The sequence below is a fragment of the Neodiprion virginianus genome, chromosome 5, assembly GCF_021901495.1.
Source record: "Neodiprion virginianus isolate iyNeoVirg1 chromosome 5, iyNeoVirg1.1, whole genome shotgun sequence".
Lineage (NCBI taxonomy): Eukaryota > Metazoa > Arthropoda > Insecta > Hymenoptera > Diprionidae > Neodiprion > Neodiprion virginianus.
In genome coordinates, this window is record NC_060881.1 from 3030412 (window position 1) to 3051049 (window position 20638).

At 40.4% G+C, this 20638-nt stretch overlaps 5 protein-coding genes and 1 long non-coding RNA gene across 10 annotated transcripts in view; 3 read left to right on the forward strand and 3 right to left on the reverse strand.

Moving 5' to 3' along the window:
* Nucleotides 1–49: 49 nt before the first annotated feature.
* On the forward strand, nt 50–5114 carry LOC124304602 (VPS35 endosomal protein-sorting factor-like). 4 transcript variants are annotated; one of them, XM_046763050.1, is made up of 19 exons: nt 50–144; nt 370–505; nt 676–763; nt 886–1101; nt 1193–1355; nt 1447–1655; nt 1735–1865; nt 1943–2119; nt 2200–2544; nt 2622–2722; nt 2788–2969; nt 3043–3186; nt 3277–3440; nt 3520–3682; nt 3747–3939; nt 4023–4162; nt 4226–4387; nt 4480–4746; nt 4845–5114. In XM_046763050.1, the coding sequence occupies exons 2-19, from the start codon at nt 489–491 to the stop codon at nt 4932–4934; spliced, it is 2952 nt and encodes a 983-aa protein (XP_046619006.1). In that variant the 5' UTR covers nt 50–144; nt 370–488; the 3' UTR covers nt 4935–5114. The 4 variants fall into 4 exon arrangements, with proteins under 4 accessions (XP_046619006.1, XP_046619009.1, XP_046619008.1 ...); XM_046763053.1 differs by having other exon boundaries at nt 395–505; XM_046763052.1 differs by lacking the exon at nt 50–144 and adding an exon at nt 173–317 and having other exon boundaries at nt 395–505.
* LOC124304614 (4-aminobutyrate aminotransferase, mitochondrial) lies at nt 4998–10083 on the reverse strand. Its single transcript, XM_046763083.1, has 10 exons — nt 9863–10083; nt 8276–8406; nt 7965–8132; nt 7399–7485; nt 7131–7326; nt 6865–7037; nt 6641–6781; nt 6388–6545; nt 6050–6318; nt 4998–5956 (listed from the first exon to the last, which is right to left on the reverse strand). Exons 1-10 carry the CDS (start codon nt 9927–9929, stop codon nt 5841–5843), a joined length of 1506 nt encoding a protein of 501 aa, XP_046619039.1. The 5' UTR covers nt 9930–10083; the 3' UTR covers nt 4998–5840.
* A 1254-nt stretch (nt 10084–11337) lies between these two features.
* On the reverse strand, nt 11338–15412 carry LOC124305295 (uncharacterized). Its single transcript, XM_046764549.1, has 8 exons — nt 15104–15412; nt 14235–14390; nt 13824–14138; nt 13050–13208; nt 12632–12828; nt 12383–12551; nt 12053–12221; nt 11338–11948 (listed from the first exon to the last, which is right to left on the reverse strand). The coding sequence occupies exons 1-8, from the start codon at nt 15173–15175 to the stop codon at nt 11536–11538; spliced, it is 1650 nt and encodes a 549-aa protein (XP_046620505.1). The 5' UTR covers nt 15176–15412; the 3' UTR covers nt 11338–11535.
* Nucleotides 13087–14379, forward strand: LOC124305296 (uncharacterized). The gene is made up of 3 exons (XR_006908361.1): nt 13087–13365; nt 13781–14155; nt 14239–14379. It is a non-coding gene; the product is annotated as an uncharacterized LOC124305296 (long non-coding RNA).
* Nucleotides 15413–15722: 310 nt separating the features above from the next.
* Nucleotides 15723–17970, reverse strand: LOC124306349 (39S ribosomal protein L50, mitochondrial). Its single transcript, XM_046766958.1, has 5 exons — nt 17811–17970; nt 17441–17583; nt 16324–16526; nt 16120–16239; nt 15723–15965 (listed from the first exon to the last, which is right to left on the reverse strand). The coding sequence occupies exons 1-5, from the start codon at nt 17883–17885 to the stop codon at nt 15850–15852; spliced, it is 657 nt and encodes a 218-aa protein (XP_046622914.1). The 5' UTR covers nt 17886–17970; the 3' UTR covers nt 15723–15849.
* A 66-nt stretch (nt 17971–18036) lies between these two features.
* LOC124306339 (mediator of RNA polymerase II transcription subunit 13-like) overlaps nt 18037–20638 on the forward strand; it is a 29408-nt gene continuing 26806 nt past the window's right edge. The window contains exon 1 of one of the 2 annotated variants that reach the window (XM_046766924.1): nt 18037–18250. In XM_046766924.1, the coding sequence (XP_046622880.1) occupies nt 18182–18250 (69 nt within the window). In that variant the 5' untranslated portion in view covers nt 18037–18181. The remainder of the gene's footprint in view (nt 18251–20638) is intronic. The other variant, XM_046766925.1, reaches the window with a different exon arrangement.

Sequence of the window (20638 nt, forward strand, 5' to 3'; positions counted from 1 at the left end):
CATTATGTCTACACGTTCCGTTGACTGAAATATCTTCAATCAACTCACGATTCTCTTTGCAACGCACGTTCTAAGCTGCACATTCAGTAATGAATTATTATCTGTAACATTGACGGAAGAATTTAAGGACGGGTAATTTGCTAGGTAAATTTTCACGACCAATACTCTGCGAGTTAACGATACTGATCTATTAAGAAGACGTGTTAAGAGATCCGTGTCAAGCTTCATTATCGGCGAAGCCGTTTACATCCAATCTCATAAATACACATAAGACCTCAAGTGTTCATAGTCGATAACTTTGCTGCCTACATGTAGAGGTAACTTCTTATTCGCACTATATTAATTTTTTGACATTTCCCTTCTTTTGAGGTTATGGAACTGTTTTAACTTACAGATCGTATATACACGATTGATCTGGCCAATACCTCCTACGATATTTTCAACACGTTAACAACTTGGATCAGTGTTCGTAACTAAAAAACGCGACAATGTTCGAAATAGAGTGGTATGTATAACGTACACGATCTTTAATAAAAGATAAAATATTTGATACTATCGGTGTAGCTTCTGTTACATCTTTCCAAGACGTTCTTTTCCTCCACATTCTATAAACTGAAAACATTCAGTTTGTAATAACTCAGGTTCGTTGATACCTATATTTTCTAATCACTTAAGGTCAGCATGTCCGTTGAATCAAGGATTACTTCGTGTTCCACACTCAGAAGAGGTGACGGAACACCCTCTAAACCCAATCACAGTCACCGTAAGTAATTTTGCTTCAGAATATTCAGACTCGAAGACAGACGTTATGTTCATACAGTAATATTATCGTCTGTGAAAAAGGCGGGTTGATTATTGGAAATGTTGATTAATGACATTATGCAGATGACAGATGGTCGAGGAGGGTTCAGACGTGGAACCATACGAAGCTCGAGTACAGGATCTTCAACCGGAACACCAACTCCAACCCACGCTCCTGTGCCAGTAACAAACTTGTTTTCAGATCAGCTACTTAATCATTCTTCATTCGATGGTTCTGATCCGCTATCACAATTTGCCAGACAGGATTTGGACCCATTGTCTAAAATGGCCGCCGACGAAGTATTTTATCAATTGAATTATTTAATCTTCATGAAAAATATTTGACTCCTTTTTTGCCAGTTCGTGGAACAATAGACGTATCTTTTTATAGTGGGATTATTCCGCTAACGTTACATCTGTAGGCAAAAAATCTAAAGTTGTCGCCGACGATTTGGCTGAACCTTGGCAAGCTCGTCGAGCAGCTATCCTAACAAAGTATACGACATCTGAAAAGTTGTCTATAGTGACCAGCTTCTTACCGGGTGGAGAAAAAGGTTGATTAATTCGTAATTTTGGGATCCTACCTGTTGATGTAAAAGAAACTAGTGAAATAATCAATTATGCTTTTGTAACGTCAATTCATAGTCATTGTCAAAGTGCAACCTAGCGGTACTATGGTTGATAAAGTCAGAACTAGGCTTGAGCAGCTGGATGATTTCGAGGAGGGATCTGTTAGACAAATGCTGGATTTAACACAACAGGAATATGCAGCACGTATCGAGCTGCTGAACAATGAACTTGTGCAGGCTTGGCACTCGGACCAAAGAGTGAAAGCATTGAAAATCGCAATTCAGGTATTTTAAAGCAGTTGCGCAGAACAATATGACATAAACGTTTGGACAGGCATTGTTTCTAACTAGTATTCGTTCACAGTGTGCCAAACTGCTTGGCGATACAGCAGCTATGGCTTTCTATCCTAGTAAATTCGTTTTGATCACAGATATTCTTGACATTTTTGGTAAACTTGTCTACGAAAGGCTCAAGATGAAAGCTGAGTATTACAAGTGAGTTTCCTTTCATTTGACTGCATTTAAGTCGTCAGATTGTTTTCATTCATTGAAGTATTGCTCTTTTCTCCTAGACCAGGAAGCAAAGTCGTCACTTGTTTACCGGATAACTTTACCCCTGAAATGGTGCCCGAAAGTGCTAAAGAAACTTGTCGTAATTGGTTTTACAAAATAGCATCTATTAGAGAACTTGTACCGCGCCTTTACGTTGAAATGGCTATAATAAAATCGTACAGTTATTTAACTTCGAGGTAAGAATAGCCCTTGCGCTTATGTAATTATTCTTATTTATATAACTGTGATTTTAATTTTTTTCTTTGCCTAACTTCAGCGAATTCAGCACTGCCTTGTTACGCATAACACGTATGATTAGAGGGATTGGAAATCCTCTTATAGCAGTTTACGCAAGATGTTATCTCTGCCGCGTTGGTTTGGCTCTCAACCAATCCACAGATCTTGGATTTGTAAAAGAGAATTTTTACGACTTTCTGTCAACGTATGGACAGTTATTCAGCCAAACGATAAAGGCCGATTTAAATAAACAGAATATACCGACGTCCTCTTATCTCAACTTGTACACTCCGGCGTTAGACTGGATTTTACAAGTGATGGCCTCATCAGCTCCTGAGAGTCTTTTGATAGAGATACTTGCACGATGTAAGCAGGAATCGAACAGGTAGGTTTTGCATCAAACACGCACCGCGTCTCGTTGGAAAGTAAAGAGAATTCTTATTCCTGTGTATTTGAATTTAGCGGGCTACTCTTAAATACAATACTGTCTGCGTTCAAGTCGACTTACATAGCCAGCCGTCCGATGGAATTTGTTAATTTGATCATGTCCTGCAATGAGGAAGGTGAGCTTGTTAAACTCCTAATGTTTCTCCACTCACTGTTGATCATTTAACTTTTTACGCCACAGGATTTCCCCAACATCTTTTGTATCGAAGGCTCGGACAGTGTTTGATACAGGAGTCACTTCCAAAGGAAGATTGCAAGCCAGTTCTTAATGCCGTTTGGCAGTATGTAGCGAACCTGAAAGATCCCGTTAAATTTATGCAATGTGCGGAAATCTGGATTCAATTCACAGTTATCTATTTTTCCGTAAGTTGTTATTATATGACAATCTCTTTATTCCGGAGCAAGTTTCAAATGATTTGATAACTCGTTATTCCAGGTGACAGAAGTAAACTTTATTTTGGGAGAAATTATCAGCCACTTGATTCCCAATCGAGCGTTTGAGCAACACTATTCCCAAATGCAAACTATCGTTGATAAAGTAGTCGCTCATACTCAGGACTACGAATCGTTACTAACTATGGTGAAAACTGCTCTTCTTTTCCATAAAATTCGCATATATAGTACTATTTCCGAGTAAAGTATTTTTTATCTACTTTATCATCTTCCGCAGGAAAACTTCCTTCCACTTATTGATCTTTTCCACAAAGAAAGCATTAAAGTTGACGTCTGCAAAACCATCATTGATGGACTCAGTTCTCAACCTGGGCTAATAAATGATCCAATTGTCATCAATGCCCTTATGTTCATTGCTCGAATAATTCACGACTCTGTCAGGTATGAATACAAATCAAAACGTTGTGTGAGTCAAAACAAAAATATTTCTCTAACGATTACTGGAATAATCAATCAACAGTGCGCTGACGGTTGATGATGAGAAAAGACAAATCGGGAATTTAATATGTGGGCTTGTGCAGCGAATAGATTATGGTAGAGATTTCGAAAAACAGCTGAGCTTTTATGCCGAAGCAAGAGCCGCGTTTCCAAATCTTGATTCTGTTCACATTCAACTCGTCCAGGTAAGGCTCTCTCAAATGGTCCATGCCGCATGAAAACTTGATAAAAACCTCATTCGCTTTCCAGTGTGTGAACAGACTCTCCGTTGACACAAGAAAAATAGTTCGAGGCCATCACACAAGGCGGACTTCTGCATTCGTTAGAGCTTGCGCAGCATTCTGTTTTATCACTATACCATCTTTAACTCTGGTACATACGCGACTTCAGTTATATCTTCTGTCGGGTCAAGTTGCTCTTCTGAATCAGTGTCTGGGCCAAGGTAATCGATATGCTTCATCAGGATAAGGTCACTTTCTATATTATTAATTCAACGTAAGGCTCAAACCATGTCTTTAATTACAGCCGATGCTTGTTTCAAAGCAGCCCTTAGTTTAGTACCAGAGATGCCAAAAACTATCGAACTCGATGGAAGACAGAAGAGTTCTGAACCATATCTGTTGTCGTACTTGTCTAGTTTCTTATCCACGCTGTTAGTTGTTCCGGTAAGGTTTTACAAGAACACAACGCAATTATATTTGAGGAACAACCTTTAACTCTTTTAATAGGACAGTCCAGAACACGGAGTATTGTATTTAATGCGAGGGCTTCTCAATGCCGTCCAACGCTGTTTCGAAGCTAATTCTTCCAGTAAATCGTACCTGTATCTACGAGTTCTTGACCTTTTATCTACAGTGACACAGGAGAATTACCCCTATCACGTTGATAAGGTGATTACGACTATATGCGGTTGAAAAATCAGGTTTCTTCAACTAAGCAACCGATCTATAAACTGAAGTATTAATATTATGTATTTTTTCAGGTTGAATCTAATGACACTCTGTACGGTTCTGATAAAAAATTCATCAACGAAGTAGACAAAATAAGCTCCAAAGTCTTTGAAGAAATATTGAATCATTTAAAGTATCTTGGCTCTAGCGATCAGCATGGAAAGCAATCGGTACTTGCACTAGAGTTATTCTGTCGCTTAATAATGCGAGCAGACTTGAGGCAGCCTCCGTTAGCAACAATTGCTATCAATTTGTGGAAATTATCTCAAAGACATGGCTCAGCTGATCCTAAATTGTCGGTAAGTTTTTTATCAAGCAAAATAGGGAAAAAAAAATGAAATATCAGTTTCCACGAGTTTTTAAAATATTTATATTTATTTTGGTACTCCTGTAATAGGTACAAACGATAGAATACATGAAGAACAGAAGTCAACTTGTAGTATTTGATCATTTCCCAGAATTGCTTAAAAAAATGTTGAACACCTAGTCGAATTCGCCTGTGAAAACTTGTACCAGTGTATATGAAAGGCTTATGTTGTTCAATATACTGCACGTGAGATGCAGGATTGCTGGAAAATACATAGGTAAGGGTGGAATCTACGATTAATTCTATGAAATAATCGAGTGAGTTGCATTATGCGTATAATAAATTCACAAGCGAATGTGAGATCATCTTTTTATTTTACATTATTTCAAGAAGTTCCGTATTGTTAACTATACACTACATAGACCTATCTGCAAATATCAAGACAATGATTTGTTAGATTATGCACAACATGATGAATATTATTTGCTATTTAAAATAATGTACAATTATCGCAAAATTATAATTCGTCGCTAGACGGTTTATTTTATTTTTACTTATTCGAATTAAAATATAAGAAGATAAAATGAAATAACGACAATTTCGTAATATCAAATAGTCCTGCAGTTATGCAAGTTATAAAGCACCAAAATATGAATAATTTACATAAGACATTCCGGAAGCTACGTCGTGTTATATCTTTTACGCTTAACAATACGAATATTAATAATCTATTATTTGAACTTGTGCACCTTTAAAAACTAGACATAGATTTAACATAACTCGTCTTGATTATTTCAAACTAATTGAACTATTCAACGACCTTTTATCATCGCGCCACATGGAATGATTTCAAAATTATATACTCAACTTATTTCTTACAGCAGTACCTTTCAATTTTTCTTTTCCTTTGATTTTGCATTTGACAGAAAATTTGCTTACATAGTTACCAACAAGATTATCATGTACAGCGTAAATCTAAATTCACATTATAGATTAGTTATTTTTGGAAGACATAATTCACAGATAATTATACCGTTGTACGGAAGACGTTGGATCTGGAAGAACGTTTTGATCGCGTCGATATATTTATCCTTTTAGGATGGATCGCAGAGCATCTAAAAATATATCCGTGTGATACTCCGTAAACGTGAGTGCAGGCCTCAGCCTAATCGACACCGAGCCACACCCACCGGCTTGAATACCTGAAATAAATGCGCGGAAATTAATGAGCTAATTCGGATAATGAGACCTGACACTTTTTATCGGTGTATATAAAAATCGTGGAGTTTTCTCACCCTTGGAATGAAGTTTCTTAACAATTTCGTCTCGTAGTTTTGCAGATGAGCAAGAAAAAGCTATAAATGTACCACGACCTCGCGTGGCACTGATTTGATTAGAGAATTCATTCTCCATGGATATCAATTGCTTCAATGTGTAATCTCCGACTCGCGAAGCATTCTCCAAGAGATTATCTCTCTTAATCACGTCTAGGACTACTTCAAGAAGTAGAAGTTTTCCAGGATCTCCCATCCACGTGTTGAAAACTTGATACGCCTGCTTAGGTCTGTGAGTAATGAATATTTTCATATACAGTTTTGCCCACACGCAATAAATTTCACATCAATGAACTCACTTCAGTTCTGGGAGATGGTAGTATCCGCCTATTTGCATTTTTTTACTAAAAGTTACAACCTCTGGAGGTGAGTCCAGATTGAAGTGTTCGTGGCACCACATCTTTCCCGTAGGACCACCTCCGGTCTGAACCTCGTCAATGAGTAAGGCAATTCCATGCTGTGATAGGGAAGAAAAGTTTGTGAATTCTGTCAGTTTTTCTGGATATTCGGACCATGACAAAGAACAGAAATGAAATGTCATAAAGTTGTTACCTTCTTAGCTATTCGTTGGAGCTGCTGAAAGAATTCTGGGGACGCGTGATTATCGCCTCCTTCTGACTGTATCGGCTCTATTATAATACCAGCAACTGGGATTTTCTTCTGTGTATCATATTTTGCAATCAGATCCTCAACCTGTCAAAAAATTGTTCAATTTTTAAGGAAAGTGGTATAGAAAATGGTCACAAGGCAGTTTCCTGTCTTTCCAATATTCTTACCTCAGCCAAGCAGCGCTGATCTTCTTGCTGATTTTCTCGGGTGTTTTGTTCGAGTGGATACTTGTATTCTGGAAATGACGCAATAGGCCAGTCAAAGGCCGGTACATCAATCTTATGAATGTATTTGCTATGCGTCGTTGACAAAGATCCCAAAGTTCTTCCATGAAATGCTCCTGAAATTATTTTTATGGATTTAGTTAACGATAAACGATGTTCAAATCTTGCTTTGATTTCCTGCATAGAAGAACATATACTAAATCGTAAACCTTTAAATGACATGATGGAATAGCGAGGGGACCCTGGAGACTGATTGATCATACAAGATTCCATTTCTTCTTTGGTGAATGGTGCTCCGTGCCGCTTCTTAGCTGCATACCAGAGGAATATATTTTTGAACGCATTTTCATTGGAACACGATCCACACATCATAGTCGTAATTTGAGTTAACCCTGCTGGAGCGACCTGAATATGAAAAAATTTCCAATAAGAACCAGCCTTTTTAACGGATATTAAATCCAGTAATGAACCACTTACTCCCTTTTTAAGCAGTACATCCCTCAATTTGTTTGGCCAGTCTTTTCCAGGAAAAACGCCGAGTGCTGGCCTGTTCGCTAGGATTATCTGAAAGTGATATCTAATAAGCATACCACTTGCTAAGGAAAAACTTTACTGAAAATGACCATGTCTTAAATCACATAATGTTATAACCGAAATCAACGTATAATTTATTAAATGATTGATCTCATAAATTCGAGAAAAATGACGCAATGAATCGCAAAAACGTGAATCATCAGATATACCAGATTAAAAATCATATACTGTTAACTAATATACTCGATGATTCGTGCTTTTGTAATTCATTGTGTAATTTTTTATATATTTATCTCGAATTTACAAAATAAATTATGTAATGAATTACAAGTTTATTTTGATCATAACATTATATGATTTAAGAAATTGTCATTTTTAGTAGGGAAGACCCAATCACCTTGTTGCTTCGATTACTCAGTTGACTATGCGATTTACAACGGGGATCATTTTATATACCGCGTCATAAAGCTGTTTGAAAACAATTCTTTGTCGACTGATTAAGTGATTACCTGATTGGCAGGATCAGCCAGTGCCCCTAACATGGCTGGATGATTATAGCCAAGAGGCATCGATGAAATCTGCATGTATACATCAAGCAGCGTGTTACCGTCTACGTCCACTAAGTAATTCCCAATTGATTTCGTATAATCTGCAAACAGCTGCACCGAACCTGTTTGCTAAAATAAACAAACACTCGTCATCTGCTTCTGGTAAATCCGTGAATTATAAATTGAGATTAGATTATGTTATGAAAATTTTTATAATAATTCAGCTGCTCGTCAAATCATTTGTTAATGCAATCCAAATCATCAAACATTACCTGAACATCGCTAAGCTCTTTCAATAAACGAGTTGATGTAGGTCCAGGAATTTCTGTGAGTACGGATGGTTTATTTGGTTCACCGGGCAAAGGGCCGGAAGTCAGGCATCTTTCGGGCGTAGTTTCAAATACTGAGGACAATTTATTTGGAAATAAGACGGAAACGTAGGTTCACGAGCTGAAATATCGTAATTGGTGTCTATTTTCGCTCTAAGCATCGAAAAAGTTTATCCTCGGTAAACTTCGGTGTCTACGTTACCGATTGTACGATGTATATATTTAGAGTATCGAGTTTTGAATTATTCTCACTACCGTACTCGAGCTATCGTTCACATCTTTTTACAATCGGAATTGATAAGGAATTGATTTTTCGTATCTGGAATAGTCAATCCAGCGATGAATTTGTTCGGAAGATATTGTCGTGGGGTAGATATACCGCAGATTGAAGGTGAAAGAAGTGACAAATTTGACGAAAAATTTGAAATGTAAGTATTGCTAGGCGAACAAGGTTCTACATAAATATTCTGTATACATCCACACTCTGTACCACTGATTGCGAGTTTGCATTGACGAGCGTTCATCGCGTCTAGTTAGAGCCAATTGTTCGACTCATCTTGCATATAGGTCCCAGTTAAAGAACGATAAAAATCGCACATTATATACAGTAGACTGTATCAAAAATATTGACAATGTTTTTGTTCGAAATTCAAGTCGAAAATATTGTTCGAAATGACGGAAAAAAGATACTGTTCAAGTTTCAGCTCTTAATAATAATATTTAGAGGTGCATCATCGAGATTTTGTATTTCCCATTTAAATAAAATGGGATTTTTTTTTTTTTTTTAACCTTGGAATTTTATAACTCGTCACCCTGTTAGTGTACTGGATAAGACCAGAACGTATTTTTGTAGGGAATAGAACGGTCTACGAAAAAGGCATGTTATCATTTTATGGTAAATCTACTCTTTCAAAAGTTATTTAAGGTTAAAAAGTATTTAAGGATCATGAAGACTTTTTTCATACAGTCTAATATACAGTATGAATAACATGTATGATATGTATGAGAAAATAGCATGCCAATTTGCTGCGCGATAAAATAACGTAGAATTTATTGAAAGTCGCAATTTACAAAGATTTGTAAAATTGAATATCACATCTTACGATGTTGCATAGAATTTGAAAATTGACAGAGATATGCGAAAAATTTTATAACCGCTAATACTTGACAATGATTTCAACTGTATTGATTCAAATTATAATACATAAATAATACAACTACGATACAGTTTTGTGTCTAGCGGAATGTATGCAGGATAAAATTTCATCGAGTAAGGCCGGGTCTACCTAGTATAATTTATTTAAAAATAACTCTTCTATTTAGCGGTACGTTAAACCGTACGAACGAGGTGCAAACCGTAGATTTTGCCAAGCATAAAACCCTCTGATTTTCAACGGGCAGTGAAAAAATGCGAGAGAATATTTTTTGTAATTTATTTTTCATCAATTCGTATAGTTCGACTCATTTATACATGTATATGTTGTATGTTTTTTTTTTATTGCTCACTTATATTTAAACATTGGGTTGTACCTGTGCACACAATCCGCCGCCCAAAAGATCGATTGCGAAGAAGAGATGGAAACCGCTTGAACAGCATCCTGATGGGCTTTCGACAATAAGGGATTATCACCACCGGAATTATTGAAACTCAACGCCTCGTTATCAAGCAGATATTTGCACCTAACTTGCAGCGGCTGTATGTCTCGACCTACTGACTGGTTATCCAAGGCTTAGGGCTGGTTCTACTCCGGTTCTCCGGGTTGGGGAGACGCAAACACGATGCGCCTGCAACCTTTCGAAACGGCCTTTACAGCGTCTGCGTGATTCGCACGGCTAAATCCCACGTTAATACGAATACCCGTCTCTACGAGTCGTAAAAATGCGAATATAGAAATAACTTAGATTCGGAACCGAGATGCATTATACATATCCGAATCCAATCCCATTGGTTTCTAAATGAACTTTTTGAACAAGAGTTCGACAAGTTGGAAAACAAATAAATAAATAAATCAAACTATGATTTCCGGTTGAACTGTAGATGGTACCTTATACGTATTATTTATACTCTTTCGGAAGCGATAAAACGTTGTGTTGACATATTTGAAAACTTTATCTCCGATTTATGTTTGCACACTATTTGTTATAAGATGTTCAGCTGTGCCCTTGGTATAGTTATAGCATCGACGTTCGGACTTCTACGCAATCGTACGCAGTTGTATGTTGTAACGAATTCGCATACATGTGTCTACGCGTAGTATTTTATTCGCAAATAAGATAATGATACCAGCTAATCGTTGAACCGATCGCAATATCAGTTGTAGATTCCAGTCGATTAGTACGAAATCAATAAGTTACATATATTGAAGTGAAATTTCTTCACTGGGATTAACTACAGATTGTTTTGTGAAACGCTCTGTTATGAACCGCAATGTTATTAAACCCCCGAATGACCCTTATCAACGGTCTTGCCTTTGTCCCTGAACACAAAAGCCTATTTAGTATTTCAAATGAAAACCGGGTATTGCTAATTCTCCCTATCCTTCTTTGTCTCTCTCTCTCTCTATCTCTTTTTCATTCTCTCAGCCGCTTTGTTCGAATATAAGCTCTTCAAATAGCCATTTTTTTTAGCAGTACAGTCACGCTAAATTACTCTTATATAGATTTCAGAAGTTTCATTTCTGCACGCGTGATTGCCATATACATAGTGGTTTTTTTTTAATATGGGGCCGCGCAATAATCTTTTACATGATATATCGCTTCCTTTGATGCGATGTGTACACAAGTGTAAGCCAGGTATGCATAGGTATGTACTTTTCGAATGTATAAAATTTGAAATTGATTGGGCCCGTTGGAAATCTTACAACTCCGATCGGTAATTCAGATGTCCTAGATTACCTGTCATCGGTAAGAACTCTAAATAGATCGTGCACGCAGTGGCGCCATCTCCCTTTCAAGTGGACATTCCGTGAAGAATTTTACTGCATCTGGGTGGACGAATATTTGGTTTAAATTGGTTTATTCATGTTCCAATCTCCCATTTTGAAGTTGAACAAGCATTAATTTTGAAATACGATTAATTTGAATGATGGTAAATTTGTGCTCGCATGTATAAAACTCGTAATAAGTAATATCGTAATGAATTATGTTGGAGGTCAAATAAGATACGACAATTAGTTTTGAAAAGAATATTCAGTCATGAATCATCAACGGTCCCGAATTTCCGTTAGTAGCAAAGCCAGTTTGGAATCGGCTTTGACGGATCTGAGTCTTCGTTCGAGGCCCTCGAGGTCAACACGTTCGATCCAGGTCGGCGGGTCTGCGTCTCGAGGTGGAAGGGGGACAAGGAGTCTTTCCGCAGCGGCACAAATTCCGCACCAAGTCCGGAAGTCAACCGGAATTTGGACGGGACCTACGGTGCTTGCAAATTTGAATGATTGATCCTCAGTGAATGATCGCCCCATCACTTCTTCCAGCCCGACTTGAATCTTGTCCGGGAGCATGCGTCTCGTTCCGGTCGAATCTTCTTCGAAATATCTGTTGAAGGCTCGCCTGAAGATTAGCTTCCTTCCAGGGGTTACGAAAACATGTCTGCCGAGGTAATCCAACGGCGACATTTCTAAAGTATAACATAATAGTTGATCTATGACCGAAATTGCGTTCGTGGGACATATCGTTTTATGGCAAAGAGAAGAAACTTCGAGAGGAAATGTATTTCTTTACCGGCCAATGCTCTACTGTCCAGGGGAAGTTCAAATCGGGAGCTTTGTCGAGAAAATACCCTCGGCACATTCAGTGACGATGCGCTGGGTCCTGTTTCTTGCTTAACTTCTTTTCCGCTTCGGGATTCTGATGATTTTACTCTCAAAGCCTCTTCTAGCGCGATTCTTCGCTGTAACATATGTTTCACCAATGTGATTCACTTAACCCTTCAATTAGAGACCCCAAAAGCTGATGTATGAAAATTTCAAGCGAATCGCATGTAAGGAAAAATGTATGCATAAAAGGGTTAATTACCGTACAATGCGCACTTATGGGCTATTCTTCCGTTACCTTAGCAGAAAATTCTCCTTCAACCGTGTCGCGGTCTAATTGCCTTCCCAAATGTTTCAGAATATCGGCATCTATGAAACTCTCCGGAAAAATGCGATACGGTGGCGATGCGATCGGCTCTTTACTCGAAGGTGACAAAATCGTGCCGTCGGCGACGGGAGGTCTAGCTCTGGAAAAAATTATGAACAACTATTCGACACTTCTAAATATATTAAAGGCACGTTTATCGCCCGTTTGCAAGTAACTAACGAGTTGTCTCCGAGGCCAATCTCAACCTGTGAGACCTGCGTTTCGAGGGGCTCGGGAGGATCTCTGACTTCATTTTGTTGGCCGTAGGTTGATCCGCGCCGGCATTTCCGTTTACGTAAGCGTTTTCCGCGCCTCCGCATAGACGGCTCGTCACTTTCGCTGTCCGAACCTTCACCCGCGGTATTCTTCGGCGTACTCTGTAGAAAAGAATTAGTTCGATTACTAATAATTTGCGCATAAAACCTGTGCGTAAGTTTCACCGATTACAATTATTTATGATAACAATCTTTTTGCAGAACGCTCCATGCAACTGACGTTATATGATGGCGTCGATCCGCGGCCAGGGGATTGATTCAACAAAATTATGCTACTTGAGATTGAGATAAGCGAGGACGTTATCTCGCGGCATGCAGCGTACCGCGTTGCTGACATTGACCGTCGGCGGCGGCGCCGCTGGGACCGAAGTCGATGGGTTCAGTGGCAACAACAGCGTCGGCCTTGGGACGAAGACCTCGGTTCTCCGTGGACTCGGTAACGGCTCTAGACTCAGCGCGTGCCAACTCAGGGTCTCTATATCCTGGATTAGAGTGTGAAAAGAGGCTTTGACAAATTCTCTCAATGTCCTGGAGTGAGAATTCACTCCAATGGTGTGAACAATCACTAAGCACGGCGAGAAGAAAAGAGCAGATTTTACTCAAAACTAAAGGAAAGGAGGGACTCATCAGGTTTTGTTGGTAAGATATAATTCGTAAAATGCAGAATTTACTGCAGAATTAGTGAAAACCACTGTGTGCAGAGTAAAATCTGCTACATTTATAGTAATAAATATAGTTGACATGGGTTTTTTTTACCAAAAACTCTGATGTGTCTCGCTTTTCGACCAGTTTTGAGTAAAATCTGCTCTATTTCTTCCCTCCGTGAGCGAGAGTGAAAACTGCGCAACTCCAAATCGAGTGAATATTTCACTCCAATATAGTGAATACTCACTCTCTGCATCGAGTCAAGTTTAGAGTGATTTGATTCGCTCGAAGCGATTGACGTGGAAAAGTTCAGTTTTAACGAGTTACGCAGTTTTCACTCCAAGGAAATTTACAGAGAAAGAAACAAAAGTACTGTGCTAGTACAAGATTCTTCTCTCTGATACTGTAGATACAACTAAGGCTTAAGGGTGTGAATTACCAGAAGCACCGACCTGCTCCTGAGAGTTTGCCCTAAGGTCGAGGACAAGGGTGGTACGCTCGCGGGGATGAACCGCGGGGGGATCAGGCGAGGTAACGCAGAGCGCTGGACCACTGGCGAGAGTCGGTGTCGGAGTCAACGGCCGGGAATCGGTCTCGGCGTAGTGCCGGAAGAGTTCTTCGGGGACGGCCGTCGCATCGGGTGCCGCATGATCGGCAATACCACGCGAGATGCGGCGGTTTCCGCTCTGCGATCGACCTCCGGCCAGCAGAGTAGCTCGGATGAGTTCCATCTCCGCGGGGAGAAGCAGTGCCTTGCCCTCTGTAGCCTGATGAAGAGATGACGGTATGTATTTCGTTTGTCCGTTTTGTTTCTCCTCAGTTGATAAGCGATGCATTTGTCTAATTAAAGTATGTGATATTACCCAGCAATCCTTCGCACGGCGCACGACATCCTTGGCCTCCCCGTCCGCAGGATGATTGCACAGTACAGAACATCCGTAGGGATACGGATTGAACAGACCCGAGAATGGCCGAAGAACGAACGGAGCCGGTTTCGTGCATCCAGAGAGATCAATTTGCTGAAAACGCAAGTACTTATGTGCAAATACGGAAGAAGGCACAGCGTTTCCAAAAAAAAAAAACGAAAGTAAAAGTATAAACCTTTCGGATTAAAAATACATTTTTTTAAAAACTTTTAATATTAGTTCCAATTACGCTAACAAAATTTAGCTATGAATCTATAACGATATTTCAAACAGCAAAACGAAGTCACGATTTCTTATACGAAAATTTAGATGTTGAAATCGTTCAGACAATTCTTAAACAATCATTTTAATGTGGTTTACCTGCAAACCAACAATTTTTTTGTCCCACAAAAGATACGAGTTAGATACTCTGTGGGTAATATTCGAATCAATAAAGTGTGGGTAAGTATATGCCTATCTCGTTCAGCCCTCAATTAGAAATCAGGTTTATCCTTTCATATTCACACTCTAATCGCAACCGAAGAAATTCTTTTGATGTCTATCTAAACCCCGCTCTAGAAGACGGAGATTGTTCATAGGCCGAAAAAGGTGTCGATGGGCTTGAGTCTGTCTGATCCCTCACTGGCATTCTATAGGGTTGATCAACCGTCGATAATCACATTGTATAAAATTATGAATAAATACGAGGTACATTTAATTTGCTAAATTACGGTGGCTGTTCAAATGGTGAACTGTCAGTAGTGAGTAGTTACATTAGAATCCAGCAAGTCGATTATGCAAGTGTTTGAATGAAAAAATATGCGAACCTTTTTCCTCGGCCTAGAGACAGGCCGAATTCGCGCAGCAACAAGGCCCGTGGAGCTCGAGACACGTGGCATTTTTGCATAGCTGTTAAGTATCTTGTGTATGTATGGGTGTACGCTTGAATCTATATTCTAAAAGTGCACCGCAAGCTCTTTGACTGACATGTTGCTGTCCACCGTCTTATTTCGGCTTGCCGTAAATCTTAACACCGGCCCAAACGCCATAACTTTGAATGAAATGCATTTATACGCAAGACGTTGCCACGGGAGCGATGGTTCGATCGAAGAAAATAACGTTGCGCTGCTTTACGTGCGTACAATACCTGTGTAGGTGGGCGCGTATACTTACTACACCCACATTGTTCGTACTCGTATAAGCTGTAAGAAGCTGCAGACTTTTAGCAATTTGGTAATACAATACGATATTTTCTTAAGCTTTAGCGAAAGCTTTTTTTTTTATAATATATAAATAAACGGTAGGAAAATTTGAAAAAATAATTACAATCTCATTATTCGCGTTGATTACATTCGGAATTGGAAAACGATCGAAATACGTGAATTCCCGTTGAAGATATTATAACTAGCTTTCGTGTGAATTGGGGGCGAATAATTTTCTCTTGCACAGTTTTTATCTCCGATTATATTTAACGGTGATTGAAATCATACAATTCAATATACATGACTACTATATGGAATATTTTTCTTTTTTTTTTTTAATTTGCACATTAACCAGGCTCGGGAAGTGGAAATCAGGGCCAAGAAGTTTTGGCCGTATGACCTGGGTACTTCTTCTTGTATTTCAGACCTGTTACAAGAGTAGAGCTCTTCGGAAAAGCGGTCTTCCCTCCGAACATGGTATCCGTTTCTGGAAATGAGTAAATCATCTTTCAGTTTGTGGAATTCACCCACAAAATTACAATCGTTAAACACAGTTAAGGTGGTAAACACCAGCAATTGACGATCAATATCTACACGTTTCGAACATTTTCCGAATCATTTATTGTTGAAATTTTACCAACCAGGAATAAACCGATGATACTCGTACTGAATATGTAGATTCTCAGGTAAATTTTGGTCCCGCATAGCGTCCAAGGGTACCGTGGCATTTACAGGGGTTAGATAAAACTTGCGCAGGTCAGCTGGAAGAATAAAATTTCGAATAAAAATTAGATTCGTTTCATTTCCATTGTTGTACAATTAAGGTACATCGATTATTTATTCACCAATAGTCTCCACGGTGTGTAACAGAGAATTCGGAATCGCATGACTGAATTCTTTTCCGCACGCTGTGAACAATTTGTAACGTACGATTGGTTCGTCCAGACGCGTTTCATTTACAATTTTCAAACCTTCGTCATGGCAAACTTTGTCCAGACGTTCCATGACGTCAGTAGCCGGTGAGTAAGATTTTTGCGGCCGCAAGTAACTAAAAGATGTAAAAAATTCATTGAATAACATGAATATCGTGAGCTTACTTTGCGAGTTTGCTGTAATGTTTTTAAAACAACTTAGTAAATTCAATGATTTCCAGGAGATATTGTTATTATTTAAAAAAAAAAAGATGGACGTGTGGATTGAGCGCACAATTGGCACGACGTTATCCAGGTAAGCAAGCGCGTTTCACGGAAGAGTGTGTAACAAGAATAATTCCAATCTGTTATTTTTACCGCACAATATTAGAGTAATTCTTGGATGAAGAAAAATCTGTAAAAAAAAACCTGACGTGAGTAATTCCGATAAAAAATTTTCAACAATAGGGATTAAACTGATTAATCGAAACGATCGAAACAACGCTCGAGGTTTCATTGTGTGTTCAAAAAGACATAACTTCTATTACGAAAGAAATGAAAAGAAAAACAAAACAGAAGAAAAAAAAAATCTACTCATGACGTCAGGGAGGCGGGAAAGAGCCGTATATGATTCTCATTGATAACCGTGAGCTTTTCAATCAATATACAATAATCTCCCCCGAGTATCAGCGAGTATATCTTTTTCCGCGCGAGGCCTCGCGAAGAAGCCCAGAGCCGGCGCGGTCGCGGTAAATATTGTTTTTTTTTTGGTTGGTGGGGGGGGGGTCGGAGTGCCGAGATCGATGATTTGAGGGTGGCCATGCGGTGGCGCCCTCGTCGTAATTCGCACCGAAGTTCGGCTGTGCGATCTGTCAAATTTGTCGGCGGCAGTGGGGGAGAGGGGATGAGGATCGACATGGCCGCAGTCGGTTCTCGGCTTCGTGAGACAAACGGTGTAACTTGGCGAGAATACGAGTGTATATCGCTGTATCGTCACGGGTGTCACACAGTCAGCTGATTATTGCGATTAGAAAGGGCCTGTTACGCTTACCCTCTGGTGGCGAGTGACTCTCGTTCGGCCTGCAGTGTCGCAAGGTTAATCGTTTTTCGGAATCTGCTTTCTTTCTCATTTTTTTTCTTCTTGCCAAATTTTTTCACCGCGGCGAAATCACGGCGAGCATCAGTCGTGCCACCCTGAAATTTAAGCAACAACTGTAAAGCCGTTACACGTTACTGTTATACGTATAGGTATACGGTCGGTGCGCGGTGGTCGTGTTGAAATATACCGAAATTTGTTCTTCTGGTTCGCGGTGAGAGGGTTAAAAAAATCAAAGATATCGCTATTCGGACGTATGATCGGAGTGGTCGAATATGACGCGAGGGGACGCCGGGCGTCCCGAAACCAGAGGGAATGAACTAACCGTTAGTGCGCTCCTCAGCAGTGTGGAATATTTGGAAGAACTCGCTTGCCAAGCATGCCGTATGAGCGCCGCCATATTGTTAACCGAAGTAGCGTTCGAAGATTGGAAAACGAGAAGCAGCAGAAGCAGTGGCAGCACGAGCTGTGAATCGACGAATCGACTTGGTCCAGTCCGGCCGTGGTTCGGTTTTGAGGAGTAAGGGGGCGCCGGCGGCTGCGCTTGTTGTTGCCCTGATCCGCCATTTTACAGTCGCCATTGAAAGGTGAAAACCCTCCTAAATGTTCTCGAATAACATCGATTTCGAACTGGAATACCGGGGTTAATTAGTGCGTGTAGTGTTGGTTAGTGATTAAGTGTAAAATGGAGCAGCCATGACGCATCCATCGCATCAAACTAACGGCGCGAGCTTAGAGGATTGCCACACGAACTTCTTCGCTCTGGTGAGTAGTGCACAGAGCGGTGCAGGCTAAAACACTCGGGCCTACTTACTACCTAATACTCTAGGATATCTCGCATCTAAGGCGATTACATGTCGTACCTCGTCCGAGACGGACTTCCCTAATCCCGGTTTAGGTTCGCAAGTACCGTTCTACAAGGCGCTATTTTACCCGCTGCCCCGCCTAACGCCTGAAAACTCTATCCATTCGTAATAAGTACGGTAGGGTACCACGACGGATGACGGCAACGTCCCTTTCTCCCGTAATGTTTGTATATCGTTTTCTTAACGCTCTCGTTGTCTCTCGCCTTCGCCTCTCGGTATGCCTACGACGTATGTATACTTATCTACGTATGCGTGTCCCTGCTTTCGTGCGTGATAGACGTAAGTGAGAGTGCGTGAGTGCTTGAGCGAGTCTTGCTCGCTGCTTGGCCGCCTCGCGTTCGCCTCCGTTTATCAATTTGAAGTTTGTTGTCTGCCCCAATGTCATGCTCGATTCGCGTCACTCGGGATTGGGGAAGATTGCAAGGACACCCGAACGATTGCTCAACGTAGAGCGAAAAACTAGAGCTGATCTAGTTTCAGGTATTCACCCTGATTCCTCGATTATCTTCAACCAGGTTCCGTGTCCCTCGAGTAGATACAAATCGCGATTCTCTCTCTTCTGCATACTTTCATTATCTTCAACTTATGATCCCTCTCTCTGTTGTCTGTCCCTCTTACCATCTAACAATCGTTGTCATTAAGATCATCACGATCATCGTCGTCATTACTACAACTATTATTATCATTGTGATGAATCGCTGCGGTATTATTTAGCCAGTCGTACAGATAACGTATGGCAGCAGCAGCAGCAGCAACAGCAATGGTAGTGGTGGTGGCTAAGAGGACGAGGAGTAGGATCTTCCTTCTCGCTGTAGTGTAGTCGAAGCAGCTCTCTCTCCCTCCCTCCTCTTCCCTCCCTCTCCCTCTCTCTGTCTCTCTCGCGTGCGCAACATTCCTTTCCCCAGCAATGCGAGGGAGGAGGTGCGAATCACCGTTCGCCTTACGGAAATTGTGTCACGCCGGTTGTGGTCCTTTGGTAACGGGTACAGAAGGGGCAGGGGGGGGGGGGAGTGTGAAGGTTTGGTCGAAGGGATGTTGCGTGGTCGTTGAAAGAAGAAATTTTCGTGCGGATATACGGGCAGGTCGTTGATACATCCATCCATCCATCGATAACATGTACTGCAAGATTGTTTATAGGTATTATATCTTTGGAAGGATTTCCTCTCGCTTAATCCCAATGTTTTGATATTGGCATATGTATATTGACGCCTGCATTGTTGCAAGAAAGTCTCTTCGAAGTTTCTCGGACGTACAACCGTAAGTGTACGTAGTTATGTATTGTACATATATATATATATATATATACATACACATACGTACATACATGGTCATATGTATCGCCGCGCATGTAGAGGCGCACAACGAGCTAGATATATACGTATGTAAATATATTGTTGGTACAATGTGTATAACGTAACCGTGAGACGTGAGCCGTGCCGACGGATGGACGGACGCGTGCTGCCGCCCTATGGCCGCAAAGAAAAGCATGCCGCTCTGTTGCCACATACCGCTATGTTGCGCTCGCCGCTGCTGTTCACGCTCCTATTCTGCCTACTTACTACGCGCGAGACCCAACTTCACTCACTCGCTTACTACTACTATTACTACTACTACTACTACTACTACTACTACTACTACCACTACCACTACCACTACCACTACTACTACTACTACTACTACTACTACCACTACTACCACTACTACTACTACTACTACTACTATTACTATTACTAATGCTATTACTATTGCTACTATTCCTCTACTACTACTACTACTAGTATTGATGGTAGTACCACTGTTAGTATTGATACCTGCACACTATCCAACAAGTCGCGATGTGTGTATTTGCAGGCTGTGTGGCCTGTACCTATAATTTTATACGCACACTAATCCGTACGAGAAACAATCTATCTGGCTATCTTCTGTTCGTCTATGTATAATATCTAGCTATCTACCTATCTACTTATTAACAAATCGTCGGTTGGCTAAATCACTCCTTGGTGGTGGTTAGATTACTCTGAGATTGGTGATACTAGAAGCACCGGTCTCCTCCTCCTCCTATTCGGCCGGCCAGTTCTGTATCTGGCCCGGCTTAGGTGAAAGCCTTGCACTAAGGACACGGGCACAGAGGCACGTTCCACAAAACTACTCGCCGTGATATACAATATTCACCACTGCAAGATACAGAGAGAGAGAGAGCTGGATAGATAGATAGATAGATAGATGGTTAGATGGTTAGATGATTAGATAGGTAGATACGGTGTGTATGGATTCGTGCTTGACTGTG

What these genes read in the sequence shown, in the direction of transcription:
- LOC124304602 (XM_046763050.1), top strand. An exon ending in CTTACCGGGTGGAGAAAAAG is followed by an intron (nt 1,356 to 1,446) that starts GTTGATTAATTC and finishes GTCAATTCATAG; the next exon opens with TCATTGTCAAAGTGCAACCT. An exon ending in CAGCTGATCCTAAATTGTCG is followed by an intron (nt 4,747 to 4,844) that starts GTAAGTTTTTTA and finishes CTCCTGTAATAG; the next exon opens with GTACAAACGATAGAATACAT.
- LOC124304614 (XM_046763083.1), bottom strand. Translation starts at nt 9,929, where the DNA reads ATGCTGTTCAAGCGGTTTCCATCTCTTCTTCGCAATCGATCTTTTGGG. An exon ending in ATCAGCGCTGCTTGGCTGAG is followed by an intron (nt 6,782 to 6,864) that starts GTAAGAATATTG and finishes ATTTTTTGACAG; the next exon opens with GTTGAGGATCTGATTGCAAA. An exon ending in TAAGAAACTTCATTCCAAGG is followed by an intron (nt 5,957 to 6,049) that starts GTGAGAAAACTC and finishes CATTTATTTCAG; the next exon opens with GTATTCAAGCCGGTGGGTGT.
- LOC124305295 (XM_046764549.1), bottom strand. Translation starts at nt 15,175, where the DNA reads ATGCCACGTGTCTCGAGCTCCACGGGCCTTGTTGCTGCGCGAATTCGG. An exon ending in ATTGGCCTCGGAGACAACTC is followed by an intron (nt 12,552 to 12,631) that starts GTTAGTTACTTG and finishes AATTTTTTCCAG; the next exon opens with AGCTAGACCTCCCGTCGCCG. An exon ending in AAGGAGAATTTTCTGCTAAG is followed by an intron (nt 12,222 to 12,382) that starts GTAACGGAAGAA and finishes CATATGTTACAG; the next exon opens with CGAAGAATCGCGCTAGAAGA.
- LOC124306349 (XM_046766958.1), bottom strand. Translation starts at nt 17,885, where the DNA reads ATGGCGGCGCTCATACGGCATGCTTGGCAAGCGAGTTCTTCCAAATAT. An exon ending in TGCTGAGGAGCGCACTAACG is followed by an intron (nt 17,584 to 17,810) that starts GTTAGTTCATTC and finishes CTTAAATTTCAG; the next exon opens with GGTGGCACGACTGATGCTCG. An exon ending in GAGTCACTCGCCACCAGAGG is followed by an intron (nt 16,527 to 17,440) that starts GTAAGCGTAACA and finishes TACATCTTTTAG; the next exon opens with TTACTTGCGGCCGCAAAAAT.